This window comes from Malaclemys terrapin, chromosome 3, assembly GCF_027887155.1.
Source record: "Malaclemys terrapin pileata isolate rMalTer1 chromosome 3, rMalTer1.hap1, whole genome shotgun sequence".
NCBI classification, from domain to species: domain Eukaryota; kingdom Metazoa; phylum Chordata; order Testudines; family Emydidae; genus Malaclemys; species Malaclemys terrapin.
The window spans coordinates 52,365,654-52,387,321 of record NC_071507.1 but is presented as its reverse complement, the minus strand read 5'-3'; the positions used below and the strand labels follow the sequence as shown (position 1 = coordinate 52,387,321).

General features: G+C 44.7%; 1 protein-coding gene across 1 annotated transcript in view; it reads right to left on the bottom strand.

Annotated features, from left to right (window-relative positions):
• DNAH14 (dynein axonemal heavy chain 14) overlaps positions 1-21,668 on the bottom strand; it is a 468,480-nt gene that overhangs the window by 356,891 nt on the left and 89,921 nt on the right. The window contains 5 exon segments of the mRNA XM_054022851.1: positions 2,243-2,340; positions 2,821-2,878; positions 7,710-8,031; positions 19,654-19,831; positions 20,959-21,055. Coding sequence (XP_053878826.1) covers positions 2,243-2,340; positions 2,821-2,878; positions 7,710-8,031; positions 19,654-19,831; positions 20,959-21,055 — 753 coding nt within the window.

Sequence of the window (21,668 nt, the reverse complement as noted above, 5' to 3'; positions counted from 1 at the left end):
TAAAGATACATTTTTTGCACTCTCATCTAGATTTTTTACCACCGAACTGCGGAGCAGTGAGCGACGAGCACGGCGAGCGATTTCACCAGGACATTGCAACAATGGAGAAACGCTATCAGGGCAAATGGAGCCCATCAATGCTTGCAGACTATTGCTGGACAGTGACAAGAGATGCTCCATTTAATGAATACAAGAGACAAGCCAAGAAGCGCCGAGTAGACACTGAATAGGACTAAACTATGTACAGAATAGTTTTTTGCCTTTTGTTTCATAATAAATTTGATTTATATAACCCTTTTGCTGATTTTTAAAGTGTTACATAAACGGGACAGGTGAAATATCATCATGTAAAGCAACCATAAACACATGAAAAGACCTAGGTTTACAATTTATGATTAAAACTCTACTATCTACACAATATACATAGACATAAAATGTAAAAACTTAAATATCTTAGAAACAGTAGCCAATCAGTTGTTTTAATTGTCATATTTGAATTTAGCACATCAAAATACATAATAAATAGCACATTTTATCTCTGAAGCAGACGACTTCTCAAAAATTGTAGACCAGTGTAATTTTTTCTTCCAAATAAATTCAAATATTTTTGGCCCTTGTCAGGCAAGGTTGATCTACAACCATGCTTTGACCTTTCAGTGACAAAGTCTACTACTAAAAGAGTTATGAACTGGAAGGGAAAACAGGAACTGTGAGTCCTTGGGAGATAAATAATATTTCTTGTCAACTCTCTTATGTGTAGCTGGAATGGTGGCTGACTCATCCAAACACTTTTCGCTGGCTCAAATAAAGCTTTGTTGATTGGAAGCATCACCCATTGGAAGATAACTGAAGTATACCCAATAATATGAGTTGAGATTCTCGAATTGCCTTTAAAGACATTTGTAAAGCATCAGCAATTCTTTTCATCGGTTCTTGAAACAGTTTAAAATCATCCGCACAAAATGGAGGTGAAGGCATGACAGCCTCACCCTGCAAGGTCGATGTGATGTTTTGAGAGACAGGTGATTCATCCCCTAGCTGTTGCACTTCCTGACATTATATGTCTTCATTCTGAACAGAGTGAATAGGAAGAGGGCTGTGGCAACACTGGTTGTCTTCCATGAATCTTCTCATTGGAATGCTTTTGCACCATCACATATCTATCCCCAAAAGGTTCCCACATGTTCCAAAAAGGCCATTGTGATGCCCCATATGCGAGAGAGGGAGGGCTCCAGGGAGGTTGGTACCAGGGCATATGAGAGTGATAATGTAGATTTTCATCCCAATTAGGTATTGAATAAACCCTGTCAGAGACAATCCCTGTAGAAGGAAACCTGTAAGAATAAGTGGGTGAACTGGGCACACACTGGTGAGAATCTTAGGAAAAATCTTCTTAATCAATGGCTCCTTAAAAAGAGATTTTGTTCTTCTCTAAAAATCTGTAACAACCCCTCACTATTAATCTATCCTAACTACACAAACTAATATAACTATGTATATATAAACACTACAACTAAGTGAGAAGCTAGCTATGCAGACACCACAGCATTCCATTACATGCCACACATGGTTGAGAAGGAATTGCAGCTGTGGGTGGTCCTGTACTGCCCTAGGTATCTTAAGTATAGAGCATGAGGATAGCTAGGGTGTACCTATGGATCAACCAGACATTGACAGCAAGAAATATAATCAAAGGCACATGGGGTATACGCGGACCTGAAGTAGACAACCCATAGGAACTCTCTAGAAGAAGAAAATCAGTATTATTTTTGATCTGTCATCCAGATTAGTTCTATACATCATACTATAAATACGCAATGTCCTGAAACTATCCAATATAAGAAATAAGCTGATTTATGAAATGGAAATCCAATGGGCTGCTAAAAGGCACATATGACAGCCTACTCTAATCTTCAGTAGTGTATAAAGTCTCAATACAAAATTTATGCGTGGAATCAACATTTGTAAAAAAAAAAAACAAAAGGAGTTGGACCACCACCACCAATGTTATTTTCCCCACACCCTTTTTCTCTCCCTCTATTCTTTGTATTTGCCTCCCTTTCTTTTTTGACTTCTATTTTTTTCCTCTTTTCTGTCACCCTTTCTTCATTTTCCTAAACCTCTCTCTTCCTCTCACTCCATAGCATTTGCTAACCTCTCCTCTTTTCTTGCTTGGTGGTTTGTTCTATTACATATTCGCTAGTATTTGCTTTTATGAAGTGATACCAACAATCATACATACCGGTAGTATTTTCTAGACCATCCACAATTCCTTGTAATTTTTTAGAAAACTGTCTTCTATTGGGAATTAAAAAGATATCTGTACAGAATGATGAAGAACTAGGAAAGAAAATAATCAACATTCTGAATATTGGTAATACATTTTAAAAAAATGTGCATACTATTATAGAGGTTTCAACTAAAATAGACTCATAGACTTTAAGGTCAGAAGGGACCATTATGATCATCTAGTCTGACCTCCCGCATTATGCAGGCCACAAAGCCGTCCCAACCCTTTCCCTTGACTCTGCTGTTGAAGTCCCCAAATCCTGTGGTTTAGAGACTTCAATTAGCAGAGAATCCTCCAGCTAGCGATCCCTGCCCCATGCTGCGGAGGAAGGCGAAAAACCTCCAGGGCCTCTGCCAATCTACCCTGGAGGAAAATTCCTTCCCGACCCCAAATATGGCGATCAGTAGAACCCCGAGCATGTAGGCAAGATTCTCCTGCCAGACTGTCAAATGCCCACTTTTACCCCATTACTATCAGCTGTTATACTCTGAATAGTGTGTTGTTAAATATGTTTCTAAGACTACACTTACCATTCCTGTTTTAATTCTGCTTTATTATCTGATTCAGGGTTGACTTCTGCTTTGCCAGCTATAGAAAAGAAAGCACAAGTATTGAACAAAATTCTAATGTCTTACCTCCTAATTTGGTGTCTTATATCCCTTAACATGCTAATCAGTCCAAACAGTGGTTGTAACTTCTTCTACCAACAGATGGAAACAGGAAAAAAGTCAAGTGTGTGTGACACTACTCTCTTTTTATGGAGATAAGGATGCTGACAGGCTCAATACCCTCAGTTTGAGACTTCCTGAGCAATAGAAACAAAATCTAAGAAAAATGTCAATTAAAATTCCTAAAAGACAAGTAATTCAGAGAAAAAGAGTGTCCTGGTCCAACAACATTGCTGCCCAAATTGAGTGGAATGGCATATTAAGAAGAGTAGAGAACAGATGGGTTACACACCTTGTAGTAACTTGAGTTCAAGATGTGTTGACCCTATATATAGTGAACATTCAGATTGTGAATGTGCTCCATGTGCCCAGAACCAGAGACCTTGTTGTTAGCAGTGTCAGGAGGGTCTGAGCATGCACCCCCACCATCCTCATGCTCCACCCTAAAGGAATAAAGGGGGCTGCTGGACCGCTGCCATTTTAGTTCCTTTCTACTGCTAGTCTCCAGGTAGTGCAGAAGGAGAGCATGTAGTGTACTACACACAGGAACAACACATCTCAAAGAACTCAAGTTACTACAAGGTGAGTAACTCATCCTTCTTTGACTGATTGTCCCTATCTATAGTGAACTTCAGGTGATTCATATGCAATGCCTCTTTAAGGAAGTGGGTTCCTTGAGTCCTATGGCACAGTAAATTGCAGAACTGCCCTGCCTAGGGAAGCATCAAAAGCAACTCCTTGCACCAGTGCCTGTTGTCTAGTGAAGGTGTGTACAGAACTCCAACGTGCTGCTCTGCAGAAGTCAGTAATAGGAACTTCTCTAAGGGAAGCAACCAATCCTGCCTGAGCACTAGTCAAATGAGTTCTCACGCTGCCCTCAAAGGAAATATCATTCATCTTGTAGCAGTCATTGAGATCCATTTCAGCAGCATCTGGGAGGAAAGAGCCTCTCCTTTCATAAATTCCACGAATGAGAGAGTTTATGGGATTTTCAAAATGATTTTATTCTTTGTAGATAAAAGGCAAGAGCCCTGAGCATGTCCACTGAAAGCCATGAGACCTCCTCTCTGATAGAACAAGGCTTACGTAAAAATAGAGGTACATAATCTGGTTGATGTGAAATTCCAACACCTTCTAAGACATAAACTACAGATGTAGTCTTATGAATACCTTGCCCCTCTGAAAAACTGTACACGGAGGGTCAGCCATAAGCACCCCTAGTTCCCTGACCCCAGTTCTTCTGGCTGACTGGATAGAGACCCGAAATGTTATCTTCTGAGAAAGATATAGAAGACAGCAGGATGCCAGGGGCTCAAACGATGGATGAGATACCATAAGGTATAAGCTGAAGGAGCTAAGACATAGCCCTAAGGCAGTGGTCCCCAAACTTTTTAGGGTTGCATCCCCTTACCCGTCTGCACACACACACACACCCCAGCCAGGGCCAGGAGCGGGGCTGTGGGGCATGGATGGGATAAGGAGGCCGAGGCTGGGGCTGCAACTGCGGGTGGGTCTGGGTCTGAGTCCAGGTCTGCGGTCAGGGGCCAATGCTGGGGTAGGAGTGGAGCTGCACCTGGTCACGGGCTTGGTTGCTGGCCCCCCACTGCAGCCTGGCTGCAGCTACGCTCTCAGTCCCAGAGCCGCAGCCATGGAATGGAGTTACGGCCATATGGAAAATCATTACTAAAATTCGGGAAGATAGGGATCAGTACAAGCATTGTAAGCTGGATAAGAAACTGGCTAACGGAGAAGGCAACGGATTGTGCTTAGGGATACAACTCTCTGGGGGTTCCTGGTCTATTTTTTCCCCATTGGAGTCATGGCTGTCTCAGTGGGCAGGGGACCCCTTCGACCTGTCTGACTAGTAGCCCCAGGGCGTATCAGAGTTAGAGACGGAAGGCTGGGTGCAGGCTGGCCATAACTCACTGTCAACCAAGCCTGGGAATGCTGTCTCACACACAGAGCGCTACTTGGATTTTACCCATTGCTTTCTTGACTGCTCTGCCATGCATGTAAGGGGCAGAGGAGCCAGCAGGGAAATACTGCAGCAGAGGCTATGGGAAGGTTAAACTCTTGAGGGGTTAACAGACCCAGGGAGGAGGAGGAATGCCAAGGAGGGAGAACACTGCTCCCTACTGCCCAGAAAACTGGGTAGAAAAATTAAAATAGAAGGAGTAGTAAGAGCAAAAGCAAAAGGAACTGCCACTATCTGCTGCTGTGGATGCAGAAATCTGGCAACAAGCAGGAGCAGAGGGGGCATGGCCAGTCCATCCAGCACCAAAACACTGATCCGCCTCTGTGAGCTGCAAAGAAAGGAGAGCATTCCAGAGATCCAGGACTGTGGGATACACTGGGTTGCATAATAGATCATTGTACTAAAATGGAAGGTCCTCCACCATTGTTTGTACCTCCTTTGGGATTCCCACAGAGGAGAGATTTCACCACCAGGCCGCCCTCTATGTCTAAGGCAGTCTGAAGCGTCAAACTTTGTTTCCAGTTTCTTTCATCAGTCAGAGCCCGGAACTGGTCTCTAAAGTCCTGAGAGGCACCTTATCAGTGAAGCCACCCAGCCTGTCACAGAGCTTGGCAGTTTGAAACTCAGAACTGAAGGGAGGCTGAGAAATATGCCTTCCTACCACAGAGGTCAACTCTCTTCGCTTTATTCTCATGCTGCATAGAACTGGGTCATTTTTGTCAGCTATGCTCGATGGCTACAGACACCATCAGTGAGTTGGGAAGCAGGTGAGAACTTAAGTACTCTGACCCTTTCACAGGTACGAAGTACCTCTTCTCAGCCCAACTGTAGACTGGTGGGATCATGGCATGTGTCTGCTAGAGAGGCCTGGAAGGTTTGAGGACGGCCTCGTTAATAGAAAGCACCACTCTGCTCAGGACTGACCTATACAAAATGGCAGGCAGTTTGTATGGATCTTCCTATACCTCTTTCAGGGGAATATGAAGTGAGTCTGCCACTCTCTTCAGTAAGTCCTGGAGGGCCTTAGTCATCAGGTCATGGTGGGGAAACTAGAACGACCACATCATCCAGGGAAGAAGAAAATGTCACAGGCGTAGACAAGTTCTGCTCTTGTTCCTATTCTTCCTCATATTGCTGGAGTTGTGATTCTTGAGAAGGCTAAGGAAGCTCCTCCTCCACCCTCTGAGAACCCTAGGTTTCCTTGGGTCCTTGTGCCATGAGATGGGTATAAGGGTGGTAATCCCACAGATCTTCTGGGATCCAGCATTCCCACTGCGGGATCTCATATTCCTCTATACTGGTCCCCAGGGGGTAGGGCACCAGTGAGTATAGGGGAGATAGTCTCTTATATGGGAGCGGCAAGAAGCCCTGGAAACTCCTGATGTTCTGCCCAGGCCGAAGGCGTCCCTCTCAAAGTCTTCTTCCAATCCTGAGGATTCTGATCCCAGATCCAGAGCGAGAGCCATTAGTATCAGAGGAGGTGGGGTGACCTGCCTCTCTACTCACTGACAGTACCAGAGCCAATCTGGCTCAACCCTTACTTGAGGACAGGGACATAGATGGGTACCACACTGATATCAGAAGCAGCTGAAGTCCTGGTGCCAGGCATTGAGGTCTGGAGAGGGAGGTAACTCTGGTTCTGGAAGCAGTAGAAGGTATTCTAGAGCTAAGCAGAGAGCTAGAGTCATTTCTATAACTCAGATCATTGAAGTAGAAGATATTGATCCAGCGGTACCAATGAGGGTTTTGGTGCCAGAGAAGCAGTCCCAGTATTGGAAAGTGCCACAATTTTGCCCTTCAAAATTTCAGTCCAGTCCTTCCTGGTACTAGGTGGTTCTGCTCCAGAGCAGAAAGCTCCCAACGACTTGGTTCAGGACAGGGACTCCTGCCACTGTCTAGGAAGTTTGGATGCCATTAGGCTTACTTGGGGAGTTCCCCCTTTGCATCAAACCAAAATGAATGCTGACTGATGAAGCACTTTGAGATGAATCTAACCAACACATCTAGTGGCCATTCCAGCTGTCTGTAGAGATTCTCAAATGCCACATCTTCAGATGCTGGTTGAAGTATATGAGGAACTCTTGAAAACAATTAGCATGTACCTGTCTTTGTGAAATTATCTAATTACGGTACTTAATTCTTGCCAAACCTGACACCCAGAAAAAGACAGCAAATATTCTCCAGAGAAAGATGCATATGAGGAATATCTGGAAGCAGTTTGCACATTTTATTGACTGACCACAGATATTTTCCATAAGCAATGTGGTAGGAAGCTTGTGAAAAAGACATAGTTTTAGCTTCCGGAAAGTTTCCTGCAGAGAGAAACAAACATCTCAAGATGGTATGCCACTATAAAGATTAAGCTTAATCAATGGACTGCTGGTCTCCTTCTCAAAAACATTATTTTTTATTCCCCATGTTGCAATCACTGGTATGTGGAGTCACAACCAAGTATTTGGGCTAGGTTACAGCAGTAATTAGAAAACATGAAAAATGATAGAGTATCACACACACACCTTAACAGATGTAAATGATTTTTTTAAATATAAAAATACTTAGAAATTAAATGCACTTCATTAGCCACTAGTAAGGCCAGAAAATACAGTAATCTTTAAATAAAAATGTTATTGCTACATGCAAAAATACTAGCATTTACATAATATTCAATCTCTACTGTGCTACTGGATATACTCTAAATCCTATTTCAGTAATAGTTTACATGTCAGTTTCATATATGACACTTTTCTTTATTCCTAAAGGACTCTGTTTATCTTACCAGAAAAGTCAGTTTTTCCTTGACTTAATTTAAAAGTCTCTTGTTTCTTTGTATTTTCCGACAGCTCCTCACATGCCCTTTTACTGTTACTCTGGGACCAACTTTTCAAATTTTCATCATCTTTTAACCTTTGCTTCAGAAACTCTACTGAGGTCAGTGAAAAATAATCATCATCTTGCATCTCACAGGACTCCAGATCATCCTCCGGATGACTGCCCCTATCATTAATCTTCTCAAAAGGAATTCTTAGACCTATATTTACTTCAAATACTGGTGCATATTCTTGCTCTCCTTCCAGTTGCTTTTTTACATCTTCTAGCACCTAAATTGATATACAGATATTATTAAATTGCAACGATACATTAAAATATTTAATATAGCATTTTTCTTACAAACTGTATCCCAAAACAGAAATAAAAGCCCAGAACATCAGACTATACAACAGCATAAATTACAAGTATCAGTTTTGTGAAAACACTGTACAGTGAGAAAAAAAAAAACATCTGATCCTAAAACCAAAAGCTGAGGGAGATTATTGATTATCATCAGTGTAAAAGTGCCAATTAAAAAGTAGATGTATGAATGTTAGAAATAATTATTCCAGATACAAAACAGAGCCAGAACTTCTGATCTGGAGATGACAGGATGAAATGATTAGACCATTACAGATAGGGACTAGTCAGAAGTGAATTTTATTACCAATTCTGTCCTTGGTTTCAACATAGGGTGACCAGACAGCAAGTGTGAAAAATTGGGACAGGGGGTAGGGGGGTAATAGGCGCCTATAGAAGAAAAAGCCCGAATCTCAGGACTGACCCTATAAAACAGGGACATCTGGTCACCCTATTTCAACAAGTCACAAAACTCTCTGTGCTTCATTTTTCCCTAATTCCAAAATGGGAGTAGCACTTATCCCAGGGGTGGGCAAACTTTTTGGCCTGAGGGACGCATCAGTTTCTGAAATTGTATGGAGGGCAGGTTAGGGGAGGCTGTGCCTCCCCAAACAGCCAGGCGTGGCCCAGCCCCTGACCCCTATCCAACCCCCCCCCCGCTTCTTGCTCCCTGATGACCCCCCTGGGACTCCCATCCAACCCCCTATTCCCTGACTGCCCCCCCAGGACCCCGCCCCATCCACCATTGCCGCTCCCTGTCCCCTGACTCCCCCCTGCAGCCCCATCCAACCCACCTTCTCCTTCCTGACTGCCCCCATTCAACCCCCGTTCCCCGCCCTCTGACTGCCCCAACCCCTATCCACACACCCGCCCCCTGACCACCTCCCCGAACTCCCCTGCCCTTTATCCAACCCCCCCTCCCCGTACCCTGCCCCCCTTACCGCACTGCCTGGATCACCAGCGGCTGGCGGCGCTACAGCCGTGCCACCCAGAGCACCAGGACAGGCAGCTACGCCGCCCGGCTGGAGCCAGCCATGTCACCGCGCAGCACAGAGCACCGAGTCAGGCCCTGGCTCTGCAGCTGCGCTGCGCCAGGAGCTCACAGCCCCGCCACCCAAAGCATTGTGCCATCAGCGCAGTGAGCTGACGCTGCAGGGGAGAGGGAACAGCAGGGGAGCAACCCGGAGCTACCTTCCCAAGCCAGTAGCTCAGGGGCCGGGCAGGAGAGTCCCAAGGGCCGGATGTGGCCCACGGGCCGTAGTTTGCCCACCTTTGACTTATCCACTTTTATGGGTCTGTTTTTGAACCTCAGATGGATGCAGATGCATTTTTTATGAATTACAAGCCTTTTAATTTCAGCTGCTTATTTTTAGTAGATTTAATAGTAAACTTGTAGAATACTTCATATTTCCACACCTCCTTAATTTTATTATATATTGACTACTTTAATAGTGTCAAATAATATTACAAATTTTAATACCTGGGTGTGTTTAAATAAAACCTATTAATATTTATTGGTATACAATTGTTAGCTAAAAATCATTTGTTGTGTGATTTGTAACAACAGATTCAAAATCTCAATCATTTTCATTATTCTTCTTGTGCCAAATCATGAGAGCCTCACTCAGTTAACTCATGCAAACTCCCACTAAAATTAATAGATTTAATAAAAAACTTAAGGACTCATTTTTGTTTTTAAAGTATCCCTCTACCCTGGTGCAGAATAGATGCATACCATTCCAATAGGAACTCTAATACTTCCCAGATCCTTCTGGTGCACTGAGACACTACACCTGCTGCTACACCATAATAGCAGCACTAACCCCCTGCGGTACTTGTATTCAGAAAGAGGAATACAAAGACTAACTGTGGCCATTCACTGTGGAGCAGGGGAGAGACTGGCTTTCACATGGGAAAAGAAAACCATTATGCTGTTCCTCCCACATGTGCAGCCCTGTGCATGTGCCCTCCATCTGATGGCATAAAGGGCAGGGCCACCCCAACCCTCTCAGTTCTTTCACCACCCAAATTTTGGTGATATTAGACTCTAGTAAATGGGATGGAACTTGGGTCATGGAATATATATGTGTGTACAACACATCTTGAAGAACCAGTTATTGTATAGTTAAGTAACTATCGTCTTCAAGTACTTGTACTCATATATATTCTACTGTTGGTGAGCCCAAGCAGTACTCCTTTCATGGAAGGAACTCGGAGTCTATTTAAACAGCAATGCACAACTGCCTTTCCAAAGTGTACATTGGCAATACATGCTTCAACAATGGCATAATGTGGAGTGAACCTATGTATCTGCTTTATAAAGGTCTATGATTGGAACACTGTGCAATAATTTTTGCAGGTGGTACAATCTTTGCAAAGTCACAACAGGACCTGATGCAGGCAAAGGTCCAATCGGAAATTCCCATGCTGATAATAGATTATCTCTTTTCTCTGTGTACACTACGCAGAGTCTCAGTGAGGATCTACACTGTTTTGTCCTGTCTAAACAGAAAGTGCCCTAAAAGAATCCAGTGAGTACAACCTCTCCTCATCCCAGTGAGCGCAACCTCTCCACATCCCAGTGAGCATGTAGTTTCAGAAAGAATATTGGTAGATGTATGACCTGGTTTAGGTGGAATTCCTAGATCACCTTTGACAAGAACTTTGAAGGAGAACTTAATAAGACCTTGTCTTTGTAAACAACTGTAAATGGAGGTCCTACCATTAAAGTTTATAGCGCTCCAATTCTTGTTACCAATGTTATTAAAATGAGAAAAGCTGTCTTACCTGATAAATGGAAAAGAGCATGAGTCCAAAAACGCAAGTGGCAGATCCATAACTGCTACCAGAAAGACCTTATTCTTTTAAGCCCAGCAGATATTCCAAGTACCTTGAATCTACGCTTTGGATGGTGACAGCACATGACAGTGGGCCCAAATAAAAATCTTTCCCACTTATCTAGGTAAATTGCGCTAGGTGAGCTTTTCCTGCTGTTAATAAGGATGTTCTGCATATTATATGAGCAGATCCCCCTCCAATATCATTAGCCAGTCAACAACCATGCAGTGAGGGAGAGGCCGTAAGGATCTGGGTGCAGAAACTTTCTGAAATTCTTAGAGATTAAATGAGGGAACAATTGCATGGTTATGGGATGCTGTCATGACAGAGTCTGAATATCCAAAAACCAATATTGCAACAGCCATGTTAGAGTTATTAAAATAATGTTGGTCTGATCTTATTTCAATTTTATGATAAAACTTAGGAATTAGTGCAATTGAAGGATATACACATAGATGTTCTGAGATGCAAAGAAGCCGGAATGCGTCTTATTGATTCTAGACTATGAATGGCCTAGAACAGAAATGGTCACACGCTGTTTTCTGTGTGTAGTGAACAGGTATAAAGCATGGATGCCCCATTTGTTAACTATAATCTGAACTATTTTGTGTTTCAGGGTCCATACATGATTGCTGATCAACTTCCTACTTACACAATCCACTAGAGCATTCTGCACTCTGGGAAGATGAGATGTTCTGAGGCAGATTTTATTTAATTTCATTTCAGGCATCCTGGCAATCTCAGACAAGTCCTCACTGTTGTACTTGGTTGAGCCTACAGATTGGTGCATATGTTTAGGATGGACTGAAACCTTTCCTGAGGCAGGTAGATGGTTGCAGTACAGTTGAGAATGGCCCCAATAAACTCAATTCTTTGTACACAAGATAATATCAACTTTTCCTTATTTCAGACCCAGTTTTGCAAAAAGCAACTGGATTTGACAGATGCTCTCTGTTAGCTGGACTGTCCACAAATTAAACTGTCCAGTTATGGGAATACGTTGTCTGAAATGAGCTGATGAGAAGCTAAATGGAAGCACTGTATATTGGTAGTGACGACCCCCACTAAAAACCTTATGTATTTTCTGTGGCTTGGGCGGATAACCACATGAAAATAAGCTGCTATTGACCTCAAGGTTGCCTAACAATCGTTTGAGTCAAAGGGCAGGATAATGAAGGCAAGGGGCACCCATCCTTAATTTTAAGCTTTCTGAAAAGATGTTCAATTTCCTTCAGTCCAGGACAGGCCTGAAAATGCCCTCTTATTTTGGGTACAAGAAAATACCAGAAGCAAAACCCTCTTCCCCTGTGCTGTAAAGGGACCTCCTTCTATTGCTCCAAGACCTAGAAGAGACTGTACATCTTGAACAGTCCAATCTTGTGATAAATCACTGAATAGGGATGTGGTAGAGGTTGGTAGCGTACAGCAAAAAGTGGAATTGGATGGTGTATTCCAATTTCACAGCGCCTAGAACCCAGAACGATTGGTGGTTATGAAGTCGCAGATAGTGCAGAAATGGTACAACTGGTTCCCAGAGGAACTGGTTCCCAACTGCTCTCAGTGAAGTAGTCAAATTGTCTGCCTTGAGGCTGATGTGGGTCGATGGGTAGAGTTCATTGATGCAGATGTGGATGAATTTTTTCATGGAAACTTGTCACTCTCTGGAGAAATCAGCCTGCCAATGTTAAAAATAAAAAATATATGGAGATATACACCTATCTCATAGAACTGGAACGGACCCTAAAAGGTCATCGAGTCCAGCCCCCTGCCTTCACTAGCAGGACCAAGTATTGATTTTTGCCCCAGATCCCTAAGTGGCCCCCTTCAAGGATTGAACTCACAACCCTGGCTTTAGCAGGCCAATGCTCAAACCACTGAGCTATCCCTCCCCCGAAAATAAATTGAAGTTTTAAAATTATGGAGATATACCTATCTCATAGAGGGATACTGGTATATCTGTTGAAAGGAGCACTGGCAGTGGCACTGTTGAGGCCCACTAAATTAAGGTGGGGACTGAGGTATACATCTTCTTGGGGCCTGGGGTATATATTTCTAAAGACATTAGTGTCACTCTGGAGTCTTTAAGAGAGTATAAAGCCTTGTCAGTCTTTCCAATGAAGAGGTTGCACCATAAAGTTTGGAACTTCCCTACATATGCCTGATGTGGGAAGCCAGAAAGACCTCCCAATGGTGATAGCAGTCACTATGAAAACTGAAGGCTGTAGCTGCTGTGTCCAGAGTCGTTTGCAACAATGTCATGGCTATTTGCGGGCCCTCAGCCGCAACAGATTTAAACTGGTCCTTCACTTTTTGAGGCAATTTGTCAGTAAATCTGTTCAGTGACTCATAGTTATTAAAATCATATTTCAATAATAGTGCCTGGTAGTTTGTAATTGTTATTTGGAGGCTACAACTAGAATAAGCCTTCTTTCCTTCCAAACAAATCAAGCCTCTCTGACTCCTTTTCCTTTGGAGTAGATTTGAAATGCCAGTCTGATCTTCTTCCTTCACTGTTATCACCAAGGAACCCAACAGAAGGTGAATAAACCCCTTCAATGGCAGCTAACAGTAGAAGTCAGCTCTTTTTGAGGTTAGTGATGCTCTCCTCAGGGAACCTAGAGCCTTAAGCCACTGTGTTACCTCTCTGGCTTAGCAAGAAAAAGCTTTGCTGGAGCTTAAACTGTGTGACAGCTCCCTGCCTTACCAGTAAACTATCAAGATTCTGCCAATCTAGATCTTGCCTTGTAGGTAACATTCAGTGCACACCAATTCCCAACCTCCCCAGAGATGTTTCTCTGCGGTATCCAGCCCCTCTCACTGGACATTTACAGAAATTATTAAGTCTGAAGACTCCAAAGAGGCAGTAAACACACACCACTGAGAATAAACCCTAACTTAATACATAGCACTGAGATGGGGTTTGTAGTAAAAATAAGCATAAAGTTTATTAATAAAGAACATAGATTTAAGTGCTAATAGGCAAGAGAAAAAGAGAATGGCATGGTTACAAATAAAAAAACGGTTACTTACCTTCTGTAACTGTTGTTCTTCGAGATGTGTTGTTCACGTCCATTACACATTAGGTGTGCGCGTGTCGCGTGCACGGACGTCGGAAACTTTTTCCCTCAGCGGCTCCCGTCGGGCTGGCAGAGTCCCCCCTCCCACCAGAGTGGCGCCCCGCTCTAGCGTGCGAGGGACCCAGCGGTCCGATGTTATACGGGACCAAGCACAGTAAAAATGGGACAGGCGGTCCCTGAAACATAGAGGAGGATCCGGTATAAGCATTGGTATGCTGTCCTTGATCGCAGCTTCAAAACCCTTGCTTATTTCCCGTCTGCGGCTTGCCTTGGCCGTGGCTTTGGCCCTGGTTAGGCATGTTGTTACGTCTACGCCTGTTATCCCTGCCCTTTCTGCGATACGGTTCCTGTCTAGGATGAGGGTGGTATTGCCTCTGTGGTGGTTGGAGCTTAAAGGGTTTCCTCTGTGTCACTGGGGTGTGCATTCCCAACGACTTGAGGGTTGCTCGAGAGTCTTTGAGGCTATGCAATCTGGCATCTGTCTGGTCTGAGAACAAGCCTGACCCTTCGAACGGGAGGTCTTTGCAAGGTGTTTTGTACCTCTGGGGGAAGGCCGGAAGCCTGTAGCCATGCCGAGCGCCTCATCACCACTCCTGACACGAATGTCCTGGCCGCTGCGTCCGCGGAGTCAAGGGAGGCCTGCCAAGAGATTTTGGCTACTGCCTTCCCCTCATCCACCAGGGCAGCGAACTCTGGTTGTGAACTCTGGGGGAGGGAATCCTTAAACTTGGAGACTGATGCCCAAGAATTGAAATTGTGTCTGTTCAGAATCGATTGTTGGTTAGCGATCCTCAACTACAGGCCCCCAGACGAGTAGATCTTCCTACCAAATACGTCCAAGAGCTTTGCCTCCTTGGCTTTGGGGGCCGGTACTTGCTGGCAATGCCGCTCTCGTTCGTTGACCACAGAGAAGACCAGCAAACAGGGTGCTGGGTGAGAAAAGAGGAAGTCGAACCCTTGGAGGAGGCGAAGTACTTCCTCTCTACGCCTTTCGCAGTTGGTGCGCTGGAGGACGGGGTTTGCCACACTGTCTTATAGTTCGACTGTACTGTTTTTATGAGCGGGAGTGCAATCCTGGAGGGGCCTTCCGGGCTTAGGATGTCAACCATGGAGTCCTCCTGCTCTATAGTGTCCTCCTGCTCTACAGTCTCCTCCGCCTGCAACCCCAGATTGAGGGCTACTCGGCGGAGCAGATCCTGGTGTGCCCGATGGTCAATCGGGGGAGGGCCGGACACTGTCATGCCTGCCACGGCTTCATCTGGCGAGGAGGAAGAGGTTAGGGCCTTCTGTGCATCCTCCTCTTCCTGCAACTCCTCACCTACCGGGCACTCCTCTGGGGTCTGTTCTACAGTGTGGGCCTGAGACGGTGCGGGGCTTGGTGCCAAGTCGGCTCTTTCTTGCTCCGGTGGTCTGGAGACCGTGGCCTCCTTGCACGATGAGGGGCGCCCCTGCGGGGAGTGGGACCGGTGTCTCGAGAGGCCAGATCTCGATGTCCTGGACAGGGGGCCTTGCTGGTGGTAGGCCCAAGGGGTCCAGAATGGCCATTGTCCTAACTGGCCCCACTGTGGGTGCCAAGCGGCTTCGTGTTCCCTACCGGCCGGTGCCCTGTGGGCAAATCTGCTGGACTGGTCCGAGTCTGCCTCCGAAACCACGGACAGTGACCTGGATGGCCACGGTGGTGCCGTGGGACAGTGCCAGTCCAGGGTCGGAGAGTAGTACCTCCGTGACTGGGACCGGGAGTAACGTCTTGCCAGCCTGGACCTGGACCGGTGACCTCAGGACCGGGAACAACTGCGAGTGGTCGGTCTTGAGGATCGCGTAGCTGACACGTCCCGGTGCCTACTCGAGTAGGGCTGCTGGGTCGGTGCCGGGCGCTTGTTGGGGCCCGACGGCTGTGCAGCCCTCTGCACTGAGGGTAGCCGGGAGTCCACCGAGGTGGAGCTCGAGCGGGAATGGCGCCTTGAACGGTGCAGAGATGGTGACCATGATGTGCGCACCATTGCTGGCTTGCCTCTGGATGGCAGTCTTAGCGGATTATCTTTGGCTTGGAGGGGGCCCTCAGCGGACAATTCGACAATTCGATGAGGTCCTTTGCTGCCTCAAACGTGTCCGGGGTGGAGGGCTGTTCCAAAAGTTCCTCCAGCCCTTCCTCTTCATCCGATGCGCCTATCCCGGGGCTCGAAAGGCCTCTCGGCACCGGAGCCACTGGCACCGGGATCTGTCCTGGGGTTGCCAGTCTCTTAGGCACATTCGAGGTCTTCGCAGGCACTGCCCTCTTATGTGGGGAGCGTCCTCGGGCCTTGGGTTGGCCCTTCGATTTTGCCAGCGGAGATGACCGGTGCTGGGGACGGTCTTGCTGTGTCGGTGCCGTCGACTTGTGGTGCCTCGCCAGTGCCGGATCACGAACCGATGCCGGGGCACTCCGCACCGAAGCTGACGGTGCCGCGGCCTGATGCGTCGAAGTGGAGGGCTGTAATGCAGCCTCCATGAGCAGCTGCTTAAGGTGAAAGTCTTTCTCTTTCTTAGTCCTGGGTTTGAAGGCCTTACAGATCTCGCAGCGCTCTTTTTGGTGTGCTTCCCCCAGGCAACGGAGGCACGAGTCGTGGGGATTGCTTATCAGCATAGGCTTGCGGCACGCGGCACAAGCCTTGAAGCCTTGGGCGTGCGGCATGCCCCGCCGCCCAGGGCCGGTGTCGGGATTGACCAAACACCTAAAACAAAGGAGCTTAACTACTACTAAAGAACTGTTAACTGCTAAGATTAACACTAGGTACTAAAGAACTGATAACTGCTAAGAAGAACACTAACTATTAACGCTAAGGGACACTCTCAAGCGAGAGACAGAGTTGTTCCAACGCCATCACGGACGGTAAGATGGAACTGAGGGAGGATCGGGCCCGCAGGGATATATATATGCTAGAGCGAGGCGCCGCTCTGGCGGGAGGGGGGACCCTGCCGGCCCGACGGGAGCCGCTGAGGGGAAAAGTTTCCGACGTCCGTGCACGCGACGCGCGCACACCTAATGTGTAATGGACGTGAACAATCACTCGAAGAAGAACAATAGTAACAACACACTTTCTTTTGTCTAAAACGTAACAGTTTACAATCCTGGTCTCAGGCAATTTCTCATCTACAGTCAGTTCTCAGCATCTTCATCCTCCATGGTTGAAGGATCAAGTTTTCACAGATTCCAAGAGTGCTGGCCTCTTCTGTCCTTTAAAGTGATGGATATTAAGCACTTTTCTCTCACCTTCTTCTTATAGCCCAGTTAACTTTTGAAATGTATTCTTTTGAAGTGTATCCCCAGATAAAGTTATTCTCCCCTGCCGATGAACAGAGGCTGTCTTCCTCATCCTCTTGAGGATTAGCTCTTTCTGTTGATTATTTTGTTTACCTTAAATTCAAATGTACTTCCACTGTATCTGGCATCACCTCGCTCAATTTACACTGGACGCACGGGTAAACAGGCTAAACAACATTCCTTTGCCCAGGAAAAATGTGTTCATCAAGTCCACCCCAAAAACGTATTTTAGGAACATATTTCCAGCACACGCACACAACTCATTACACATCATTCATATGTGCTTCATGCAATGATATTCATGACTAGTGTGTCACCAGTTTTCATATTATACCTTCCAAGACACTGTTCATAGTACAATAAGTTGAATTAATTGCTTATTCTTCGGGATTCAGACCCCCTGCTCTCCCCCTGGGGTGTCTGGATCCAGACTGTTACAACACCAGAGAAGCTGGTGTTTGCCAGAAGAATTTAGCAGTGTCCAAAGATTTGATAGTGTTGATATGTAAAGCTACCTGCCTGGGTACAGCTCAGTATAATATAGTCAATAATCTGTGAAGGCTTTCTTGGACCATTACCCCAGGGATAGCACAAGACAAGACAACCCTCTGCATGAAATTCTGGAAGGATCTATAGTCATTCAGGATCCATGAAGAGGATTCAGGTACAATGGTCTCTTCTGGTGAGGAAGATGGACAGCTGCATTGGAATCTGCTGTTCCTCCTGCATGTTCCCATCCAAAGGAGCCAAGCTAGCAACAGGATGAGCCATTTGAGGGAGCACAATCTCTTTTCTAGAAGGTTGGTCTGGATTGAGAGGTTGAGACAGATCTCATTGCTTGCAGGATGCCCCCTGGCATTCAATAATATCAAAGTGAGTAAGTGTAAGGAGCTGGTGGCTAATAAGGAGGATGTCAAGGAATTATCTTCTTAGCCAGGGACCTGTAGGTATGATTGTAAGAACACTTTATAGAATGCTGCCTGGATGTGGATGGTGGGGAAAATTTCAGTGCATGGGATTTAGCAGGGGAAGCCTCTCTACTGCTCTGTAAATCTGTGAGGAAAAAGAATATTCCTTTGGTAAGGATAGTGGAGTGCCAGTAGGTGTAACCTGGAGCCCTTATAGTCGAAGGCTTCAGACTGGCTTTAATGGTACTGAAGCCAGTCCCAGGACCCTGATTTCACATATAAGAGAGCCTGGAACTGACATGCAGAGCAAGTCTCTGGCTGCCATAGATACTTGAGGATTTCATGGTACTGAGAGTATTGGTGCTGCAGTCATCAGTGCCATCTCTGAAGACATCAATGGTATTGATGTCAGGGTTACTGCTACCAAAGGAGCGGTGGAGGGTAGCAGCTTCACTGGCACCCAAATGGTCGGTACTGGCAACATTGGTACCAGTGCCAAGTAATTTAATGTAGACGGTACCAGCTCAGTACCAGTCAACTTATGAGGTACCTTTTCACTGAGAGTATGAGGGTCAGAGTCTCCGCAAGTGCTCCAGGCGCCCTTTTTGGGTCCTGAGCTATCACTGATATATACAGAGCTTAAAGTTCTATGAGTTTTTGATGATGTTCCCAGGCATGGGAACAGTGCCTCTTTTCTCTGGTCATCTTAAGAGTTTTTCTCCATCTATCAGAGGACAAGGACCTCAGTGATGGAACACATGGAGTTGGAGCTGCTGGAGCACATTTAGAGGTGGCGGGCTTCACTTGATCAGTTTTAGGCTGGCCAGGATCACACACTGGAAGTATACAACTCTCCATAAGCTATTCTCTCAGACAGGCTTCCCTGGATTTTGAATTCTCTAGAAAAGCACTTGCAAATAACACATGTCCTTAACATGACCTTCACCTAAACAGATGAGGCATCTAATATGCCTATCATTAACAGGCATGACTACCTTGCAAGACAAGCAGTTTTTAAAACCTGGGGACTTATGCATGACTAAAGTCAGTACTGCAGTACCACCTCAGGAACAAAACAAATCTTCTATCAGAAGACAACAAAGGAAATATTATATACTAATGACTACATTAAGTATTTACACAAGAAAAGTTATTGATGAGCACAGGAAAACAGTGAGCACAAGGTGTCACTGGGATCTCAAACTTTAGCAACAGGTGGTCAGAAGGAACTGAGAGGTAGACAAGGGAATCCTGCCCTTTATGCCCTCCGTTGGAGGAATGAGGACACTCAGGGAGTGTGCACCACCATGATGAGTATTGATCACCAGAATCCTCCAGCTCAAGTGCACTGGGAACCACACACACTTACAGTGGAATATATATGTCAAGCACTCAAAGGAAAATCCTATATTTTGGCAGCTGCTTTACCTTGTCAATATCAGCAACAGTAATTATTTCAGGTTTTAAAACTTTGTCCTCCCTTGAATGGAAAGATGGTTCTTGAGATGCTCTCTCAAAATCTCGAATGAAATCTTTAGATACTCCTACTGAACTGTATTCTACATCCAACTGGCCAGATAGTCTCACAAGAGTGTTCTTATAAATACTGGATTAACAAAATGAACCAAAGAAAACTAAATTATATGTTTCTTACTAATTACCTGTAGCTTTCAACACTAAAGCAGCTTCATTAAAAATGTTTGTAACATTTTTTCAGTAGATCTCTCTATTTATGAGGTAAACTTATTAGTTAGATCAGTGATACTCAGACTCAGCATTTCAGGAGCCAAATTAGCAATCAACATTACCAAAATGAGTCACAGTAGTGTGAATTCATTATTTCATTTACTATTTTAATATATATATATATATATATATATATATATATATATATATATATATATATATATATATATATATATATTCTCACAGCAAAACAACTGACCAAGTATTATTATTTTATCATCTATATCCTGATTGGTTAATAACTTAGATTGGTTGATATTAAAACACTATGTGATTTAATTATGTGCTGCAAGGAGCTACAGGAGACACATTAAAGAGACACTTTGAAGAGCTTGTGAGCCTCAGTTTGAGTATCACTGAGGCCTTGGGTACACTGGCGCTGTACAGCGCTGCAACTTGCTGCGCTCAGGGGTGTAAAAACGCTCCCCCCCGAGCGCAGCAAGTGCAGCGCTGTACAGCGCCAGTGTAATCAGTGCTTGCAGCGCTGCAAGCTATTCCCCTCGGAGAGTTGGAGTACTTGCAGCGCTGCAAGAGAGCTCTCACAGTGCTGACGGCGCGACTACACTTGAATCCCCAAGTGTAGCCAAGGCCTTAGATAGAGAGACAGACTATACACTTCACTACACCATGATTTCACATCATGGCTTTATATATCAGGCATGAACTTAAACATTTTTCCAAATGAAAACACAAACATGTATTTATAATGTAATCTAGAAGGAATATAAAAATTTATAGAGTGGGGGAAACTGGATGACTCAAGGAACTGGTAAAGAAATATGAAGACCTTCAGTTTTAGGCCAAGTTCATACATGGTTCAGACAAGTAGTGATGGAATATTGTCGTACACTGACAGCTATATACTTTTCTTGGTGAAACGAGTTGTGATCCCAGTCCAGATCCCCAATATTATATAAACCAATATCATGTGGCAGCCTATTAATCTCAGAAATATGAAGAACTACATGGAAACAGAAACTAAATTACACTGCCACCTCTAGGGGGTCATCTCTGGAAGTCTGGGTGGAGGACACATTATTTAGGCGGTATACAGATAACTGGATAGTTGTTAGCTGTGTTACATCTGTTTTATGGATAAAGAGAAAAATTCAGATGCCAGGATGTTAATTCAGCACTTTTTCAGGGCACTAAAATTCACTTAATTTTTTTTTTTAAATACTTCAATGAAGAGAGCACTTAATGAGGAAAAAATTACAAACTATGAATACTCACATCAAATGTAGGTTACATTTTAACTAATGTCAAGTAAATCCCATAGTTTCCTTACTCACAGATCTACTCATTCATTAATGTGTAACTTCCCCAGCCTCAATTACACTTAAAGAAAGTTCACTGACCAAATAAAGAATTATTAGTTTAAAACAACAGGTCATGTATTTCCATCATAAATGCACAGTTACTATAGCCAAGTTACACAAATCCAACTTTATATTGCAGACTAAGGGTACAATCCAAAGCCCACTGAAATCAATGGAAAGACTCCTATTAACTTCAGTGGGCTTTGGATCAGGCCATAAGAATGGATCTATAGATCTGGGCCCTAAATGGGGAAGGAACCCAGGAACTGGTAAAGTACGGAGCTTTAGATCCAAGAGAGGCACACTGCACAGACCCAAAATCTGGCAGTGCTACCCTCTTTTCACCTGGAGCAGTGAAGAAAGCAGATGAATGTTGCC